The sequence below is a fragment of the Rhinopithecus roxellana genome, chromosome 8 (genome assembly GCF_007565055.1).
Source record: "Rhinopithecus roxellana isolate Shanxi Qingling chromosome 8, ASM756505v1, whole genome shotgun sequence".
In the NCBI taxonomy this organism is placed as follows: Eukaryota; Metazoa; Chordata; class Mammalia; order Primates; family Cercopithecidae; genus Rhinopithecus; species Rhinopithecus roxellana.
In genome coordinates this window covers 12,400,254-12,421,129 of record NC_044556.1, presented here as the reverse complement: position 1 = coordinate 12,421,129, position 20,876 = coordinate 12,400,254, and the positions used below count along the sequence as shown (strand labels likewise).

Here is a 20,876-nt window from a genome sequence, read left to right as displayed (position 1 = left end):
AATGTGAATAGTGATTATCTCATGGGGTCATGAGGGCTAAATGAAGAACCACATGGAAGTATTTGGCTGGTGCTTGGTATACAGTAAGCATCCAATACATGTTCATGATGATAATGCACATCAGCACTCTTGGTCTTGATTTTGCTAGGGATAAGTCACAAGTGGGACTTTTCCCAGGCCACCAAAGGTCATTCCGCCCTCTATGTCCCAAAGTCTACTATACTGTCCCTACTACGTAGGTATCCACAGTCTACCCTGACTCATCAATGAGGTTCCATATCCTTAACAATTTTGGGTGCTATTTGGTTTTTATTCATTATCAAAATGATTATAGCAATACAAAATGAAATGGCAAAAGACAAAATCACTAGAAGGGCGCGGTGCCTCACGCCTGTAATCCCAGCACTTTGGGAGGCTGAGGCAGGCAGATCACCTGAGGTCGGGAGTTCCAGACCAGCTTGACCAACATGGAGAAACCCCATCTCTACTAAAATACAAAAATTTAGCCGCATGTGGTGATGCACGTCTGTAATCCCAGCTACTTGGGAGGCTGAGGCAGGAGAATTACTTGAACCCGGGAGGCAGAGGTTGTGGTGAGCTGAGATCGTGCCATTGTACTCCAGCCTGGGCAACAAGAGTGAAACTCTGTCTCAAAAAAAAAAAAAAAAAAAAAAAGATGCAAAATCACACATAATCAGAACACCCCAATAATCGTGTAAATGATTCTTCACATCTCTGTCCAGCCTTTGTCCTTTTGTGTATGGATCAAATTATTAGCACTATTTTGAATCCCTTGTATCTTTTAAACTTCACATCCAAAGCACTTTCTGTCAGCATATACTCTGCATCGGCACAGTAGTGCACAAGACAGATGGATCTAGCTAAGTGACCACTGTAAACACTGAATCAGAATGCTGAAATAAACGCAAGCACTGTGGCTCACACCTGTAATCCCAGCACTTTGGGAGGCCAAGGTGGGTGCACTTCTTGAGCTCAGGAGTTCGAGATCAGCCGGGGCCACCTGGTGAAAGCCCACTGCTACACAAAATACAAAAAAAAATTTAGCTGGGTGTGGTAGTGGTGCGCATCTGTAGTCCCAGCTACTTGAGAGGCTGAAGTGGGAGGATTGCTTGAGTCCAGGAGATGAAGGCTGGCTGCAGGGTGCTATGATCACACCACAGCACTTCAGCCTCAGCAACAGAGTGAAAACCCGTCTCAGATAAACCGAGAAAAGAATATGGAAATAAAATCAATGGACAATGAAATAAAAAGGAAAGACACAGAAGTACTTAAGAAACAGACTAGCTTGGCCGGGCGCGGCGGCTCACGCCTGTACTCCCAGCACTTTGGGAGGCCGAGCTGGGCGGATCACCTGAGGTCGGGAGTTCAAGACCAGCCTGGTGAACATGGAGAAACCCCATCACTACTAAAAGTACAAAATTAGCCGGGCGTGGTGGCACATGCCTGTAATCACAGCTACTTGGGAGGCTGAGGCAGGAGAATTGCTTCAACCCGGGAGGCAGAGGCTGTGGTGAGCCGAGATTGTGCCATTGCACTCCAGCCTGGGCAACAAGAGTGAAACTCTGTCTCAATAAAAAAAAGAAACAGAATACCTTTTGTTTAAGCAACTAAACATGTAATGGGTCTTGGCAAGATCCCATCCACGATAGCACTCCCATCCACCAATCTTTTCCGAAAGTCTGGAGCTCACTGGCATATTGCAATGGCAACTCCTCCTATTAAAAGGCCCCGTCAGGCTGGGTACAGTGGCTCATGCTTCTAATCCCAGCACTTTGGGAGGCCAAGACAGGAGGAGTGCTTGACCCCGGGAATTAAAGACCAGTCTTGGTAATGTAGCAGGGCTCCAATTCCATAATAAATTTAAAAATTTGCTGGGCATGGTGTTGCATGCCTGTAGTCCTAGCTACTTGGAAGGCTGGGGTGGGAGGATTACTTGAGCCCAGAAAGTTGAAGCTACAGTGAAGTATGATCATGCCACTGCACTCCAGCCTGGGTGGCAGACCCCATCTCAAAAACGCCACAACAGAACACAAAAAGGCCCATTCTCAGAGCTTTCTTCCAAGAAGGTGAGAAGGTGACATAAACCCACTGCTTTTCAAATTATCCATCCCACCAGGGCAAAGTATAACCACATGTATGTGTCAGAGTACTAAAAAGGAGTTTACAAAGCAGCATGCAATTGCTAACATCCAATAAGATGTCTGTTCTGGTAGAACGCTTTCCCACAGTCAATGATTTTGTAGGTTTTCTGGCTGCTGTGAGTTTTCTGATGTGTGACAAGGGACGAACTCTGGCTGAAGGCTTTCCCACATTCCTGACACCTGTAGGGTTTCTCTCCAGTGTGAGTTCTCTCGTGCCTCACAAGGGAAGACCTCTGGCTGAAGGCTCTCCCACACTGCTTACATTCATAGGGGTTCTCGCCCGTGTGAGTTCGCTCATGCTGGTTGAGAGAGGAGCGGTCGCTAAAGGCCTTTCCACATTCACTGCATTCGTATGGCTTCTCTCCGGTGTGTGTCCTCCTGTGCAAGATCAGGTAGGAACTCTGGCAGAAGGATTTCCCACAGTCTTCACATTTATAGGGCTTTTCCCCAGTGTGAATCCTTTGATGCTGAGTCAAAGATGAGATCCTGTTGAAGGCTTTCCCGCACTCGCTGCACGCGTAGGGCTTCTCTCCAGTATGAGTTCTCAGATGGCGCGTGAGGGTGGAGCTGTGCGTGAAGGCTCGCCCACACTCCTGACACTCGTAGGGTTTCTCTCCCGTGTGAATTCTTCGATGTTCGCTCAAAGAATGCCTCCGGTTGAACACCTTCCCGCACTGCTGGCACGCAAAGGGTTTCTCTGCCGTGTTGATTTTGTTGTGGACGGTCAGGGCCATACCGTGGTTCAATGACTGCCCATTTTCCAAATACACAAGCATTTTCCCCCCGTGTTGAATCAAGTGACTGTTCTGGCTGATGGCATTTCCGCATTCATTACTTTCACAGGGTCTCCGATCAGCATATCCCATCTGATGGTGGTTTAAGATTGAATCGGATGCCAAGCTTGTAATATCTAGCTCACTGCCACACAAGTGATTCCCTCTAGAGCTTCCCTGTGATAAAACAAGGGCTGGGCTCAGATGACCATTTTCCCCAAATCCGTGCCATGCAGTAGCCTTCTCCTGAGGAATGGCCACTACGTGGAGGGATGCCTTCTGGCTCAAAAGTCCCTGGGGGTCTTCATGCCTCTCCTCGAATTGCTTCCATCGCCCATCTTCTCTGATAAGCTTTATCATCTTTAAACCACTGGCTGGCTCCTCCTGCAAAGCCACCTTCTTGTACGTTGAGTCTTGGTTTCTTAGTACAGTCATGCAATCTGGAATCGATTGAGGCGGAAACACTTTTTTTAGAAGAAGAAACAGCTTGAAAACGAGTGGGACAAAAGTCCTTCCAACATCTACAAGGTCTGTGTGGATTGATGTTCAAATATCAGCTTTGAACATGGGGGAAGGATGGGAAAAAGACAGATGGGTGGCAAGGAAGGCCACTAAGGATGAGATGCAGCAGCAGAAGATTGACAGTGACGGGAAAAGGCAGAGAAATTCAATGCAGAAAGAAATTACTCTGGAGGTGCGGTGGCTCACCCCTGTCATCCCAGCACTTTGGGAGGCCAAAGCGGGTGGATCACCTGAGGTCAGGAGTTTGAGACGAGCCTGACCAACACAGTGAAACCCCGTCTCTACCAAAAATACAAAAATTAGCCAGGCGTGGTGGCGCATGCCTGTACTCAGGAGGCTGAGGCGGAAGAATAGCTTGAACCCGGGAGGCGGAGGTTGCGGTGAGCCGAGATCGCACCACTGCACTCCAGCCTGGGCGACAAGAGTGAAAGAGCGAGACTCTGTGTCCAAAAAAAAAAAAAATTACTCTGTAAAGCTGGGAGAATATATCTAGCAGAGAGAAAGAATTATCAAGAAAGCAAAGAGGGAAGAGACAACTAGAAACACAGGCAGAATGGCTTCAAGAAGGAAATGGGCGGGGGCGGGGGGAGTAGAAGAAAATGGGGCCAGGAGTTGTGGCTGATGCCTGTACTCCCAACACTTTGGGAGGCTGAGAAAGCAGGACCGCTTGAGGCCAAGAATTCAAGAGCAGCTTGGGAAACACAGTGAGACTCCATCTCTGAGAAAAACAAAATAGCTGGGAGCCATGGCAGGTGCCTATAGTCCCAGCTGCTCAGAAGGCTGAGGCAGGAGAATCACTCGAGCCCAGGAAGGCGAGGATGCAGTGAGATATGATCATGCCGCTGCACTCCAACCTGGGCCACAGAGTGAGACCCTGTCTTAAGATAAATAAATACAACAAGAAAATGGGATATTCTTTTCTCTGTGCCCAGAGAGAGGTCATACAAAGTAGTAAAGAGAAGGAGAAAGCTGCCAGAAAGTGAACTCAAGGTGTCTGAGAACGGGATCTTGGCATTCTCCTTACAGAATCAGGGCCTTGTGTAGATACTTCCGACCAATATTTCCCATGATGCCACTGCCACTATTTCCCATGATGCCACTGCCAATATTTCCCATGATGCCACTGCCAATATTTCCCATGATGCCACTGCCAATATTTCCCATGATGCCACTGCCACTATTTCCCATGATGCCACTGCCAATATTTCCCATGATGCCACTGCTAATATTTCCCATGATGCCACTGCCATCACAATGTTCCATCTCCCTGATCCTCACCTGAACAGGAGGCTTGAGGAGCTCCTTTCTCCTCCATCCACAGGGCTTCTCTTTGCTCCAAGTGGGAAGAAGCCGCTGGTTGAAGAAGTAAATACCCCATCCATGAGGAAAGACTTGTGACTTGTGGGGTTCGAGCTGGGGAAAGTGAACCGTTCTTAATCCCCGCATCAGTACATTGGTTCTTCAAGGCCTCTGAAAGAGACAAGAGTATACTTGAGAGGTAGCACAAGTTAAAGATTTTATTTTCTAATTAAAAAATTGCAGATCTGGGCCGGGCTCACTCCTGTCATCCCAGCACTTCGGGAAGCCAAGGCAGCTGGATCACCCGACGTCAGGAGTTTGAGACCAGCCTGGCCGACATGGCAAAACCCCGTCTCTACTAAAAATACAAAAATTAGCCGGGCATGGTGGTGCAGGCCTGTAACCCCAGTTACTCAAGAGGCTGAGGTGGGACGACTGCTTGAACCCGGGAGGCAGAGGTTGCAGTGAGCTGAGATCGTGGCATTGTACTCCAGCCTGGGCAACAAGACTCAGTCTCAAAAAAATAAAATAAAATAAATAAATAAATAAATAAATAATATTATAGATCTGGTTGGGCGTGGTAGCTCACATCTGTAATCCCAACACTCTGGGAGGCCCAGAGGCAGGTGGTTCACTTGAGCTCAGGAGTGTGAGACCAGCCTGGGCAACATGGTGAGACCCTGTACCTACCAAAAAGAAAGAAAGAAAAAATACCCAAAAACCTAGCCAAGTGTGGTGGTCTGAGTCTACAGTACCAGCTACCTGGGAGGCTGAGGTGGGAGGATCACTTGAGCCTGTGGAGGTCAAGGCTGTAGTGAGCTATGATTATACCACTGACACCCCAGGCTGGGTGACAAGAGTGAGACCCTGTCTCAAAAAAAAAAAAAAAAAAGATCTTACATTTCCCTCCAAAATCGATATACAAATGGTCAATAAACACATGAATGGATGCTCAATGTCACTGGTCATTAGGGAAATGCATACCAAAACCGCAATGAGATACCACTTCACACATACTAGGAAGGCCATAATAATAAAAAAAAATAAGTGTTGCCAAGGATGTGGAGAAATTAGAACAGTTTACACTGCTGGTAGGAATGGAAAATGTACATGCTGCTACAAAAACCAGTATGGGGCTGGGCACAGTGGCTCGTCTGTAATCCCAGCACTTTGGGAAGTGGAGGTAGGTGGATCACTTGAGGTCATGAGTTCAACACCAGCCTGGCCAATATGACAAAAATCCATCTCTATTAAAAATACAAAAACAGTAGCCGGGTGTGGTGGTGCATGCCTGTAATCTCAGCTATTGGGGAGGCTGAGGCAGGAGAATCGCCTGAACCTGGGAGGCAGAGGTTGTGGTGAGCTGAGATTGCACCACTGCACTCCAGCCTGGGCAACAAGAGCAAAATTCTGTCTCATAAAAAAAAAAAAAAATACAAATACAAAAACAGGTGTGATGGTGCACACCTGTAATTCCAGCTATACTTGGGAAGCTGAGGCATGAGAATCACTTGAACTGCAGAGGCAGAGGCTGCAGTGAGCTGAGAAAGTGCCACTGCACTCCAGCCTGGGTGACAAAGCGAGATTCTGTCTCAAAACAAAACAAAACAAAAGCCAGTATGGCAGTTCCTCAAAAAGTTAAATTCTAAACATAGAATTACCGCATGAGCCAGCAACTCTGCTCCGAGCATCGACCCGAAGCGCTGAAAACAGTGACTGACACAGATACGTGTTGGCCAATGCTCACAGCAACAGGGTTCACAACAGTAGAAAGGTGGAAACCCGAGGTCCATCAACTGGTGAATGGATGAACACAGCGTGCTGAATACACACAATGGAATCATCTTCTTAATCTATGAATAAAGCACTGACACGGGCTACAACGTAAATGAACCCTGAAAACATCACACCCAGTGAACTCAGCCAGACAACAAAAGACCACATATTATCTGATTCTGTTTATAGGAAATGTCCAGGGTAGGCAAATCCACAGAGCTGGAGAGTGACTCATGGTTACCAGGGGCTGAAGGAGGGGCTGGGGAGGGAGAATTTAGTGCGTATAGAGTTTTCGTTGAGGATAAAAAAGTTCTGGAACTGGATAGTTGTGTTGGCTGTAGTACATGCTGAATGCATTTAATGCCACTGAACTGCATACTTGAAAAGGGTGAAAAAGGCACACTTTATATTTATATAGAAATATATAAATAGATATGTCTGTACATATATACATATGTATATATATTTCTTTTTTTTTTTTTTTTGACAGGGAGTTTTGCTCTTGTTGCCCAGGCTGGAGTGCAATGGCATGATCTCAGCTCACCGTAACCTCCACCTCCTGGGTTCAAGCGATTCTCTTGCCTCAGCCTCCTGAGTAGCTGGGATTACAGGCATGCGCCATCTCGCCCGGCTAATTTTGTTTTTTTTTTTTTTTTTTTTGAGACGGAGTCTCGGTCTGTCGCCCGGGCTGGAGTGCAGTGGCCGGATCTCAGCTCACTGCAAGCTCCACCTCCCGGGTTCACGCCATTCTCCTGCCTCAGCCTCCCGAGTAGCCGGGACTACAGGCGTCTGCCACCTTGCCCGGCTAGTTTTTTGTATTTTTTAGTAGAGACAGGGTTTCACAGTGTTAGCCAGGATGGTCTCGATCTCCTGACCTCGTGATCCGCCCGTCTCGGCCTCCCAAAGTGCTGGGATTATAGGCTTGAGCCACCGCGCCCAGCCTAATTTTGTATTTTTAATAGAGACAGGGTTTCTCCATGTTGGTCAAGCTAGTCTCTCAGGTGATCCACCTGCCTTGGCCTCCCAGAGTGCTGGGATTACAGGTGTGAGCCACCGCTGTATATATATTTTTTGAGACAGAGTCTCGCTCTGTTGCCCAGGCTAGAGTCCAGTGGTACAATCTTGGCTCACTGCAACCTCTGCCTCTTGGGTTCAAGTGATTCTCATGCCTCAGCCTCCCAAGTAGCTGGGATTACAGGCGCCCGCCACCATGCCCGGCTAATTTTTGTGTTTTTAGTAGAGATGAGGTTTTGCCATGTTTGTCAGGCTGGTCTCAAACTCCTGGCCTCAAGTGATCCAACCACCTCAGCCTCCCAAAGTGCTGGGATTACAGACGTGAACCACTACGCCCAGTCTGTATTTTTTATTATAGTAAAAACATTTTTTTTTAAATTAAGAGTACAAATGCTCTGTGATATGGCTGGGCTGTCTCCCGACCCAAATCTCATCTCAAATTGTAATCCCCACATGTCAAGGGAGGTACCTGATGGGAGGTGATGAGATCATGGGGTCGGTTCCGCCATGCTGTTCTCATGATAGTGAATTCTCATGAGATCGGATGGTTTTATAAGGTTTCCCCTGCTCTCTTCTCTCTCTTGCTGCTTTTTGAAGAAGATGCCTGCTTCCCCTTCTGCCATGACTGTAAGTTTCCTGAGGCCTCCCAAGCCATGGGGAACTGTGACTCCATTAAACCTCTTTTCCTTTTTTTTTTTGAGACGAGTCTCGCTCTGTCGCCCAGGCTGGAATGCAGTGGTGCCATCTCGGCTCACTGCAACCTCTGCCTCCCATGTTCAAGCAAGTCTCCTGCCTCAGCTTCCTGAGTCGCCGGGGTTACTGGTGCCCAACACCACGCCCGGCTGATTTTTTTCCTATTTTTAATAGAGACAGGGTTTCACCACGTTGGCCAGGCTGGTCTTGAACTCCTGACCTCAAGCGATCCACCCTTGTGATCTCTAAGTGCTGGGATTACAGGCGTGAGCCACCACGCCCAGCCGAGGGTGTGGTATTCTTTACAGCAGTGTGAAACGGACTAAGGCACTCTGACTTTGTTCCCAAGGGGAATCAGAGAAGTTATCTAGGCCTGAGCTGAGACATGCAATTCCACTGCAGCTCCAGCTATCATGTACTGAACAAGGAAGGTCATCTGTTCTCAGAGAAACCAGACCATGAAAGCCACAAAACCAGGACCCACGTCTGTCTTATTTACCGATGAATCCCCCATTCCCAGCATGGTGCCTGACACACAGTAGACACTAGATGAGATGGTTTGGCTGTGTCGCCATCCAAATCTTACCTTGAATTGTAAGAATCCCCACGTCGGGGGCAGAGCCAGGGGGAGATAACTGAATCATGGCGGGGGTGGCTTTCCCCATACTGTTCTCGTGGTAGTGAATATGTCTCACAAGATCTAACGGTTTTACAAATGGGAGTTTCCCTGCACAAGCTCTCTTGCCTACTGCCATGTCAGACGTGACTTTGCTCCTCATTCGCCTTCCACCATGATTGTGAGCCCTCCCCGGCCATGTGGAACTGAGTCCATTAAACCTCCTTTCCTTTACACATTACCCAGTCTTTGTTAGCAGTGTGAGAACAGACTAATACACCAGATAAATGTGAATCAATGAACACAGGAATTAATGATGCTTGCCTTACCCAGGGAGACCACGTTCCTATAGTTCTCCAGCATCACCTTTCTGTACAGGTTCTTCTGAGCAGGCTCCAGCAACTCCCATTCCTCCTGGGAGAAGTCCACGGACACATCCTCAAAGGTTACTAATTCCTGGAATATCACAGCAGTTCTGCTCAAGATGGGTCCATCGCCACCCACGTTCATGGGAGGAGGGGTGAGGTTGGTGGCACCAGGGAAGTTGAGAAAGGTCAAGGTGCAAAGTCCAGAGTCAGTATCTACTAGCTGCCTTGTGGGTGCTTGTCCTTGGCTTCAAATCAGAGGGATATATAGACCTTAGGCCCACCGTCAACACAGCAATGATGACCAGGACACAGGTCTGGATGAAACACTTTGCCCATTGCTTATTGAACTGGTGATTCTAACCTCTGGATCTCTGAGTCTGACATTCCCACGTGAGAATCTCCCCCTACTGGTTCTGAAAATGCATGGATGTCAGGGTCATGCCACCTGTGGGTTACGGGACTGCAGGTATATATCTGACCTATCCGGGACACAGCCTCCTCATCTGTTCAATGGAAAGTAGCATTTTATCCAAAGCGTGTTGTCGTGAGGACTAACTAGTTAATAGCAGCCACAGCATTTGCTATTGCTATAGTCAGAAGACCTAGACACGATACCCAACAATACGCAGGATGGAACGGGACCTTCCTCAAAACTCACAATTATTAGAGATTAGTTTTCTTTGCTCCCGTGACTCATAGTTACACGTTACAAGGCACGGACAATGTAAGAAGAGGAATCTGTTACAACAACCCCGACCCACTGAAACCTGGCGAAAGCTTTGTTGTTTCAGCATATGAAGGGTCTGCGTGTTTAGGGCCTGAATGGCTATCCAGGTAATCCGTGGTATAAAACGGCACCTAAGCTGGTATCTGCTGTAAGATGTAAAAGTTGGCTGGGCACTGTGACTCATGCCTGTAATCCCAGCACTTTGGGAGGCTGAGGCAGGCAGATCATGAGGTCAGGAGTTCGAGACTAGCCTGACCAATATGGTGAAACCCTGTCTCTACTAAAAATACAAAAATTAGCTGGGCGTGGTGGTGTGCACCTGTAATCCCAGCTACTCAGAGCTACTCAGAGGCTGAGGCAGGAGAATCTCTTGAACCGGTAGGCAGAGGTTGCAGTGAGCCGAGATTGTGTCACTGCACTCCAGCCTGGGTAACAGAACGAGACTCCATCTCAAAAGAAAAAAAAAAAGTTACCAGTCGGGTACGATGGCTTGCACCTGTAATCCCAGCACTTTGGGAGGTTGAGGCAGGTGGATCACCTGAGGTCAGGAGTTCGAGACCAGCCTGACCAATACGGAGAAACCCCATCTCTACTAAAAATACAAAATCAGGTCGGGCGCAGTGGCTCACGCCTATTATCCCAGCACTTTGGGAGGCCGAGGTGGGCAGATCACGAGGTCAGGAGATCGAGACCATCCTGGCTAACACGGTGAAACCCTGTCTCTACTAAAAATACAAAAAATTAGCCGGGCGTGGTGGTGCGCGCCTGTAGTCCCAGCTACTCGGAGGCTGAGGCAGGAGAATGGCATGAACCCGGGAGGCAGAGCTTGCAGTGAGCCGAGATCACGCCACTGCACTCCAGCCTGGGTGACAGAGCGAGACTCCATCTCAAAAAAAAAAAAGAAAAAAATACAAAATCAGTCAAGAGTGGTGGTGGGTGCCTGTAATCCCAGCTACTCAGGAGGCTGAGGCAGGAGAATCCTTGAACCCAGGAGGCGGAGGTTGCAGTGAGCTGAGATTGCACCACTGCACTCCAGCCTGGACAACAAGAGTGAAACTATATCAAAAAAAAGAAGGCCGGGCGCGGTGGCTCAAGCCTGTAATCCCAGCACTTTGGGAGGCCGAGACGGGCGGATCACGAGGTCAGGAGATCGAGACCATCCTGGCTAACACGGTGAAACCCCGTCTCTACTAAAAACTACAAAAAACTAGCCGGGCGACGTGGCGGCGCCTGTAGTCCCAGCTACTCGGGAGGCTGAGACAGGAGAATGGCCTGAACCCGGGAGGCGGAGCTTGCAGTGAGCTGAGATCCGGCCACAGCACTCCAGCCTGGGTGACAGAGTGAGACTCCGTCTCAAAAAAAAAAAAAAAAAGAAAAGGAAAAGAAAAGAAAAGAAAGGATGTAAAACCACTTCTAGCATGTGAACCATATGCATAGAGGAGGCACCCCGATCTTTTGACCCCAGCCTTAAGGGGCCTGTATGGACTCGCTTCAGTCCACACCCATCTTATGCCTTCACCTCTCACTCTTCAGTTGCATCCTGGAAAAAAAAAAAAAAAACCCTTCTGACTTTGCTCACACTGGTAATCCCAGCACTTTGGGAGGCCAAGCTGGGAAGACTGCTTGAGCCCAGGAGTTTGACACCAGACTGGGCAACATAGTGACTCCCAGTTTCTACAAAAAAATTTTTTTTTTTTTTTTTTTTTTTTTTGAGACGGAGTCTCGCTCTGTTGCCCAGGCTGGAGTGCAGTGGCGCAATCTTGGCTCACTGCAAGCTCCATCTCCCGGGTTCCCGCCATTCTCCTGCCTCAGCCTCCCGAGTAGCTGGGACTACAGGCGCCCGCCACCACGCCCGGCTAGTTTTTTGTATTTTTAGTAGAGACGGGGTTTCACCGTGTTAGCCAGGATGGTCTCGATCTCCTGACCTCGTGATCCGCCCGTCTCGGCCTCCCAAAGTGCTGGGATTACAGGCTTGAGCCACCGCGCCCGGCCTCTACAAAAAAATTTTAAAAAATTTTAAAAATCCCACTCCAGGATGTGCCTGTAATCCTAGCACTTTGGCCTTTGAGGCCAGGAGTTCAAGACCAGCTTGGGCTGGGTGCGGTGGCTCATGCCTGTAATCCCAACACTTTGGGAGGCCGAGGCAGGTGGATCACAAGGCCAGGAGATCGAGACCATCCTGGCTAACATGGTGAAACCCCATCTTTACTAAAAATACAAAAAATTAGCTGGGCATGGTGGCAGCAGGTGCCTATAATCCCAGCTACTCGGGAGGCGGAGGCAGGAGAATGGCATAAACCCGGGAGGCAGAGCTTACAGTGAGCTGAGATCGCGCCACTGCACTCCAGCCTGGGCAACAGAGCAAGACTCTGTCTCAAAAAGAAAAAAAAAAAGACCAGCCTGGCCAACATGGTGAAACCCTGTCTCTACTAAAAATACAAAAATTAGCCGGGCATGGTGGTGAGTACCGTAATCTCAGCTACTTGAGAGGCTGAGGCAGGAGAATCACTTGAACCCAGGCGGCAGGATCTCACTTCAGCTTGGGCAACAGAGCAAAACTCCATCTCAAAAATGAATAAATAAATAAAACTGCAGAGGGCGGTAGTGGTGGCTCACATCTGTAATCCCAGCACTTTGGGAGGCCAAGGTGGGTGGATCACCTGAACCCAGGAGTTCATGGCCAGCCTGGGCCAACATGGTGAAACTCCGTCTCTACTAATAATACAAAAATTGGCTGGGTATGGTGGCACATGCCTGTAATCCCAGCTACTTGGGAGGCTGAGGCACAAGAACAGCTTGAGCTTGGGAGGTGGAGGTTGCAGTGAGCCAAGATCGCACCACTGCACTCTAACCTGGGCAACAGAGCAAGACCCTGTTTCAAAAAAATAAAACCGCAGGCCGGGCATGGTGGCTCACATCTGTAGTCCCAGCACTTTGGGAGACCGAGGCGGGCAGATCACGAGGTCAGGAGATCGAGACCATCCTGGCAAACACGGTGAAACCCCGTCTCTACTAAAAATACAAAAGACTAGCCGGGCGCGGTGGCGGGCGCCTGTAGTCCCAGCTACTCGGGAGGCTGAGGCTGGAGAATGGCGTAAACCCGGGAGGCGGAGCTTGCAGTGAGCTGAGATCCGGCCACTGCACTCCAGCCTGGGCGACAGAGCGAGACTCCATCTCAAAAAATAAATAAATAAAATAATAAAATAAAATAAAACAAAACAAAACAGCAATCACGTTACGCTCAGTGAGAGAAGCCAGGCACGGAAGGACAAAGCCCGTGTGGTTCCACTCCTAGGAGGTCCCTGGAGTCATCAGATTCACAGAGACAGAAAGTAGGATGGCAGGTGCCAGAGGCTGGGAAGGGGGACGGGGAGTGAGTGTCTCATGGGGACAGAGTTTTAGTTTGGGAAGAGGAGAAAGTTCTAGAAAGGACGGTGGTGATGGTTGTAAAACCGCATGAATGTGTTTAATGCTACTGAGCTGTGCACTTCAAAATGGTTAAGATGGTGAAGTTCACAGATATTTCATATGTTTTATCGCAATTACAAAAATATTCTTTCAAATAAAGAGGAGGATGCCTTCCTGGGCAGCACTGTCCGCTCTCCGGGGGAAGGTGCTGGATCCCACCTGTTCATGGCAGTGGCTGATGCCATCTTGTTAGCAGCAGCAGCAGGGAGGTGCCACTGGGGCTGCACACTCCATGGAGCTGGTGGGAGCCCCACCCTCCTGTGCCTTCCTGTGCTCTTGGGGGACCTGAGAAGAGGCGGGATCTGACCGCCTGGGTGCAGCTGCAGCTGCCAGACCCGCAGCTGCAGACCTGGGCCTCCCACTCCAGGAAGCCGGCAGGAGCTGGAGACAAGTGAGCCCCTGCCCCTTCCAATGGTGAAGCAGGAGCTTCCGGGTGCAGCCGTGGCTGCCCTCCCAGGCGCCGGACCCAGGCATCTGTGCAGCCTGCACCCTCAGGTGTCTCAGGAAGGACCTCCCAGTCCCTGCAGGTTCAGGGGGTATCTGCTCCCACTGCCTGGCCTCTCTCAGAGTGGGGGTGGGGCCAAGCCCGGGGCCATGAATGCCAGCAGGAGGCAGATTAATTCCTGGGCGGAAGGGGACGGGTTGCCAGTAAGGCCCTGTCTTCAGGCCAGGGAGGGCCTGAAGACTCGGGGCCAGGCTGCCAGTCCTACAGACCAGAGTGGGGACTTATGGTGCCTCTTTCCACCCACCCATGGCCGCCCATGGACCAGTCAGCACACACTTCCTCCCCTCTGAGGTCCATAAAAACCCTGGGCTCAGCCTCAGCAGGGCAGAGGACGGCCAGAGGACACAGAAGGCAGAGAGATGAGAGGATGGGATGGGACGACCAGCTGCAGAGAGGAGTACCCTCTCCACTGAAAGCTGCAGAGATGATTTGTCGGCAGAGAGGAGCTACTGTCTCTGCTGAGAGCTTCAGAGACCTGCAGAGACGTCCAAATGACTTGCCTGCAGAGAGAAGCCACCCTCCCCAGGGCCTCCTCTCAGCTGAGAGCTGAACACTCGACCAGACAACCTGCCTACAGGGAGCAGCTGCCCACTCCTCTGAGCTGCTCTCACCGTAAAGACAACTCTCCTTCACCCTTTACTTGTCTGTGTACCTCATTCTTCCTGGATGCAGGACAAGAACTTGGGCAAAGGCACGAAGGCCACAGACGTTTCTAGCCAGAAAAACTGACACGCCAGAGATCCTGTAAGACTGTCTCCTAGGGAGGAGCTGTGCTCAGTCCCAATACTGAGGGTCATTCTTCACACTTGGGAGCGGCATGAGTAAGTACCTCATCCCACACACCACTCCTGGGGAACTCTCCTGAACGTTCACATAGCAAGGGGTCTCCTTCTCTATCGAGGACTGGGTTTCTGACGGGATTGTTCCCTCTGGATATACTGGGCACCTTCTGGGAGAATGAGGACATCTCACCCGGGACCGGCGGGGCAGGTACCCAGCAGCCATTCTCTCCTCTTGGGAAAAGCAGGTTCCTGGGCAGTCAGAGCTGTGGGGAGGAGAAAGGTGCTGTGAATACCAGACCCAGGCCAGTCCCCAGATCCCAGAGCCCTTGGCCTGGAGACCCTCTATTTGCTTGAAGGGGCCTCCATACACAGAGGGAGGTAAACTGAAGCCGGGACCCAGGACTGAGGCCAGGGTTTTGTTTTTTTTTTTTGAGACGGAGTCTCGCTCTGTCGCCCGGGCTGGAGTGCAGTGGCCGGATCTCAGCTCACTGCAAGCTCCGCCTCCCGGGTTTACGCCATTCTCCTGCCTCAGCCTCCCGAGTAGCTGGGACTACAGGCGCCCGCCACCTCGCCCGGCTAGTTTTTTGTATTTTTTAGTAGAGACGGGGTTTCACCGTGTTAGCCAAGATGGTCTCGATCTCCTGACCTCGTGATCCGCCCGTCTCAGCCTCCCAAAGTGCTGGGATTACAGGCTTGAGCCACCGCGCCCGGCCGTCAGGTTTTTGTTTTTTAAGAGATGGAGTCTCCTTCCATTGCCCAGGCTGAAGTGCAGTGGTGCGATCATAGCTCATCTCAGGGCAGCCTCAACCTCCTGGGCTCAAGCGATCCTCCTACCTCAGCCTGTGGCTGGAACTACCGGCACCACCATGCCCGGCTACTTTTCTGTATTTTCTGTAGAGACGGGGCCTTGCTATGTTGTCCCAGGTCTACAGCTCCTGGGCTCAAGGGATCCACCTTCCTCGGCCTCCCTAAGTTCTGGGATTAAAGGTGTGAGATGCCACACCCATCCATGGCCAGGAGTCTTAAAGGCCTCATTTTATGGATGAAGGTCCTGAGGCCCTTGGAAGCAAACAAGTTTACGAAACACTCAGTCTCCATTAGGAAGTGAAGCACTCACTCCATATGTGTTTCCTGAGACTGTTTTCACAAGGTGCCAGTAACCCGGGAGGCTTGAAATAACAGGAATATATCCTTTACCAGTTCTGGAAGCCGGAAGTCTGAGATCAAGGTGTGGGCAGGGCTGTGCTCCCTCTGAACGTGCTAGGGAAAAGCTCAGTTGTGGTGGCTCATACCTGTAATCCCAGCACTTTGGGAGGCTGAGGCAGGAGGATCACTTGAGCCCAGGAGTTCAAGACTAGCCTGGCCAACATGGTGAAACCTCATCTACTAAAAATACAGAAAAAAATAGCCAGGTGTGGTGGTGCATCCCTATAATCCCAGCTACTCAGAAGGCTGAGGCATGAGAATTATTTGAACCTGGGAGACAGAGGTTCAGTGAGCCAAGACTGTGCCACTGCACTGCAGCCTGGGCAACAGAGCAAGACTCTGTCTCAAAAAGAAAAGATAAGGAAAAAAAAGAAACAAAAGCTCTCAAGAAAAATCCTTCCTGCCTCTTCCAGCTACTGGGGGCATGACTAGTGTCCTTTTTTTTTTTTTTTTTATTTTGAGACGGAGTCTCGCTCTGTCGCCCAGGCTGGAGTGCAGTGGCCGGATCTCGGCTCACTGCAAGCTCCGCCTCCCGAGTTTATGCCATTCTCCTGCCTCAGCCTCCCGAGGAGCTGGGACTACAGGCGCCCGCCAGGTCGCCCGGCTAGTTTTTTGTATTTTTAGTAGAGACGGGGTTTCACCGTGTTAGCCAGGATGGTCTTGATCTCCTGACCTCGTGATCCGCCCGTCTCGGCCTCCCAAAGTGCTGGGATTACAGGCTTGAGCCACCGCGCCCGGCCATGACTAGTGTCCTTACAAGAGAAAGAGATGCCTGGACGTGGTGGCTCTCACCTGTAATCCCAGCATTTTGAAACGCCGAGGCGGGCAGATCACGAGGTCAGGAGTTCGAGACCAGCCTGGCCAACGTGGTGAACCCCCGTCTCTACTAAAAATACAAAGATTAGCTGAGTGTGGTGGCGGGCGTCTGTAATCCCAGCTACTTGGGAGGCTTAGGCAGAATTGCTTGAACCTGGTGGGATGGAGGTTGCGTCGAGCTGAGATCACACCACTGCACTCCAGCCTGGTTACAGACTGAGATTCTGTCTCAAAAAAAAAAAAAAAAAAGAGACACAGGGAAGAAGGCCATGTGATGATGCAGGCAGAACCTGGAGTGATATGGCCTCAAGCCAAGGGACACCAACTACAGCAGCGCATCCCCAGAAGCTGGAAGAGACAGAGATCCTCCCACCAGAGCCTTCAGAAGCACCACGGCCCCTCCGCATCTTCATGTCGGGCTCCTGGCCTCCAGACTTGTGAGAGAATAAATTTCAAGCCTCCCCCTGCTCCCCAGTTTGTGGTGCATTGTCACAGCAGCTCCAGGAGGCTCATATAAGAACCAAAGGCACCGGGCGTGGTGGCTCATACCTATAATCCCAGCACTTTGGGAGGCTGAGGTGGGCGGATCACGAGGTCAGGAGATCGAGACCATCCTGGCTAACACAGTGAAACCCCGTCTCTACTAAAAATACAAAAAATTAGCCGGGCAAGGTGGCGGACGCCTGTAGTCCCAGCTACTTGGGAGGCTGAGGCAGGAGACTGGCGGGAACCCGGAAGGCGGAGCTTGCAGTGAGCCGAGATCGCGCCACTGCACACCAGCCTGGGCGACAGAGCGAGACTCCGTCTCAAAAAACAAACAAAAAAACCAAAGGCAAACACAGACACAGTCTCCTTGCTTTGAGGGGCTTCACGCAGGGGATTCTTTGCAGGTGCCGTTGGGGATTACAACCTGCCAGGCTTCCCTCTGCCCCCAACATGGCGCAAGGCTCCCTTGGCTCTTGGGACTTTTTCATTTTTTTGACACAGAGTTTCGCTCTTGTCACCCAGGCTGGAGTGCAATGGCGCGATATTGGCTCACTGCAACTTTCACCTCCCGGATGCCAACGATTCTCGTGCCTCAGCCTCCCGAGTAGCTGGGATGACAAGCACCCGCCACCACGCCTGGCTAATTTCTGTATTTTTAGTAGAGACGGGGTTTCACCATGTTGGCCAGGCTGGTCTCTAACTCCTGGGCTGTAATCTGCCCGCCTTGACCTCCAAATTGTTGGGATTACAGGTGTGAGCCGCTGCACCCAGCCCACTCTTGAAACTTTACATTACAGCTCATGGCAATGAGGACAGGACCTCCCACGCCTCAGCTCCTGCGTCTTCCCTCTTCCACCCTCAAGTGGCTCACAGGACCCTCCTCTCTCATGGTTGATGTTAATGACCCTGTCAACGCCCTCACTGACCTACACCTATGTGCCTGGGTCAGGAACATCCCTTCCAATGTCCAACTCCCAAAACTCATCCTTGCTCCAAAAGAAAGGCCTCATGAGGCTGCCTTGCAAACAAAAATGAAATCCACGCAGCCCGGCACAGTGGCTCACGCCTGTAATCCCAGCACTTTGGGAGGCCGAGGTGGGTGGATCACCTGAGGTCAGGAGTTCGACACTAGCCTGGCCAACATGGAGAAACTCTGTCTCTACTAAAAACATAAAAATTAGCTGGGCATGGTGGAGTGTGCCTGTAATTCCAGCTACTTGGGAGGCTGAGGCAGAAGAATCACTTGAACCGCAGAGGGTGCAGTGAGCCGAGATCATACAACTGTACTCCAGCCTGGGCGATAGGGTGAGACTCTGTCTCAAGAAAACGATAAAGAAGAAAAAGAAACCAACGTGTTTGGGTAGGGGAGAGTTCAGGGAGGTTGGGGTTGCTAGACCAGCAGAAAGGTCAGCTGCCTCCTCGTTCCTCAACAGGGGTGGTGGGTATAAACAGAATGGACCCTTGAAGGCGGGCACTGTGGCTCACGCCTGTAATCCCAGAACTTTGGGAGGCAGAGGCGGGATCACCTGACGTCGGGAGTTCGAAACCAGCCTGGCCAACATGGTGAAACCCCGTCTGTACTAAAAATGAAAAAATGAGCTGGGCATGGTGACGTGCCTGTAATCCCAGCTACTCGGGTGGCTGAAGCAGGAGAATCGCTTAAACCGGGAGGCGGAGGCGGAGGTTGCAGTGGACCGAGATCGTGCCATTGCACGCCAGCCTCTGTCTCAAAAAAAAAAAAAAAGGACCCTTGCTATCTTATCACCACGACCGCGATGCTAACGTATAAGTGAGGTCCCTCCCACAGGGCACTGTGGACACTGGGGCCTGGGTCATTCTCTGGGCTGGGGCAGGGTGCTGCGCTGCATCCCTGGCCTCCACCTACTCCATGCCCGGAACTCCCCCCAGTTGTGACGACCACAGACGTCCCCAGACATCGCCCGGTGTCCCCTGGAGGGCAGGACCGCCCCTCGCTGAGACCCTCAGATGTGGCCTCCCTGAAGTGCGAGCGTGGCAGCCGCTCTCTGCCTTTAGGGTAGAGTCAATGCGTCTTCTCCCTCTCCTTGCAGGCTGGGCCCCAGGAGCTTACGCGTCTCTCATCCAGGGGCGTCTTCACAGGGCAAGGACAGACCGTGCCATCCTGGGTGCTGGGGCCCTGGGCGAGCTGCCGGCCCCCGACCCTCCCGTGGGGACCCTAACGCGACAGGGTCATGCCCCGGCCACCCGGCCCCGCCAGCCCCAGCCCCACGAGAGCCCCGGCAGGCCCGGCACGGAGGTCGCGGCGCGGGAGGCGGCGGCACTTACAGCTGAGCTGCCGGGAGCCGCGCGCGCCGGCCCAGGTGGGCGCAGGTGACCATTGGGGCGCGCGCTCAGGCGCCACGCAGAGCCCCCGAGGCGGGAGCGCCCCGTCCAGGGTGGACGGCCTCCCCTGCGTGTCCCGGGGACGCCTCCTCCGCTGGGCACCTCGGCGCTCGGAGCGGACGCCCCCAACAGGCACCCCTCTGGAACTCGCCTCAGCAGCCGCCGCCAATTCCCGACGCGCTCAAAGGCAAACTCGGCACTGCGCCTGCGCACCCCGAGCCTGCGAACTACAAGTCCCAGCAAGCTCCGCAGCGCGGCGCTGGGCTCCCGGCGCTCCAACCTGGGTCACAGCGCCGCCTCCGGGCGGGCGGCGTCTCCTCAGGACCGCGATGCCCCTGAGGCTGTCGGATCCACCTCGTGTGGCTCGGTGGAGTCCCCGGGCGTTCTGGGGTTCGCAAATCCAAGCTCCATCGTTTCCCGGCGGCTTGCCATTGGATATTAATAACTATTATTATTTATTAAGCAAGTTATATAAACGTATAAGGCATTACATATTAAAATGATTGCTTAAGTAATTGTTTGTTTTTGAGACTGAGTTTCGCTCTTGTCGTCCAGGCTGGAGTGCAATGGCGTGATCTCAGGTCACTGCAACCTCTGCCTCCCGGGTTCAATCGATTCTCCTGCCTCATCCTCCCAAGTAGCTGGGATTACAGGCATGCGCAACCACACCCTGATTTTTTATATTTTTGGTAGCGACGCTGTTTCACCATGTTGGCCAGGCTGGTCTCGAACTCCTGACTTCCAGTGATCTACCCGCCTCGGCCTCCCAAAGTTCTGGGATTACAGGCGTGAGCCACCGTGCCCAGCCAAATTAAATTATTGTTTAAATATTTATTTAATATTCTACTAATTGTTATCAGAAATTAAAATAGTAAAACTACTATAATTAATATAGTGTTGTAGGGTATAATAAATTCCTCTTCAAAGGTTTTTTTTTTTTTTTTTTTTTTTTTTTTTTTTTTTTTTTTTTTGAGACGGAGTCTCGCTCTGTCGCCCAGGCTGGAGTGCAGTGGCCGGATCTCAGCTCACTGCAAGCTCCGCCTCCCGGGTTCCCGCCATTCTCCCGCCTCAGCCTCCGAGTAGCTGGGACTACAGGCGCCCGCCACCGCGCCCGGCTAGTTTTTTTTTGTATTTTTAGTAGAGACGGGGTTTCACCGTGTTAGCCAGGAGGGTCTCGATCTCCTGACCTCGTGATCCGCCCGCCTCGGCCTCCCAAAGTGCTGGGATTACAGGCTTGAGCCACCGCGCCCGGCCCTCTTCAAAGGTTTTAGCCTGTAAATTGTTAAGTACAATCAGTTCTGA

The 20,876-nt window shown here is 51.3% G+C and overlaps 1 protein-coding gene across 3 annotated transcripts; it reads right to left on the bottom strand.

Annotated features, from left to right (window-relative positions):
* Nucleotides 1-1,599: 1,599 nt before the first annotated feature.
* On the bottom strand, nucleotides 1,600-19,769 carry ZNF554 (zinc finger protein 554). 3 transcript variants are annotated; one of them, XM_010367318.2, is made up of 5 exons: nucleotides 19,518-19,769; nucleotides 14,896-14,968; nucleotides 9,185-9,311; nucleotides 4,736-4,927; nucleotides 1,600-3,375 (listed from the first exon to the last, which is right to left on the bottom strand). In XM_010367318.2, the coding sequence occupies exons 1-5, from the start codon at nucleotides 19,568-19,570 to the stop codon at nucleotides 2,204-2,206; spliced, it is 1,617 nt and encodes a 538-aa protein (XP_010365620.1). In that variant the 5' UTR covers nucleotides 19,571-19,769; the 3' UTR covers nucleotides 1,600-2,203. The 3 variants fall into 3 exon arrangements, with proteins under 3 accessions (XP_010365620.1, XP_030792979.1, XP_030792980.1); XM_030937119.1 differs by having other exon boundaries at nucleotides 14,753-14,968; nucleotides 19,518-19,589; XM_030937120.1 differs by lacking the exon at nucleotides 19,518-19,769 and having other exon boundaries at nucleotides 9,185-9,726; nucleotides 14,896-14,916.
* Between the last annotated feature and the right edge of the window lie 1,107 nt (nucleotides 19,770-20,876).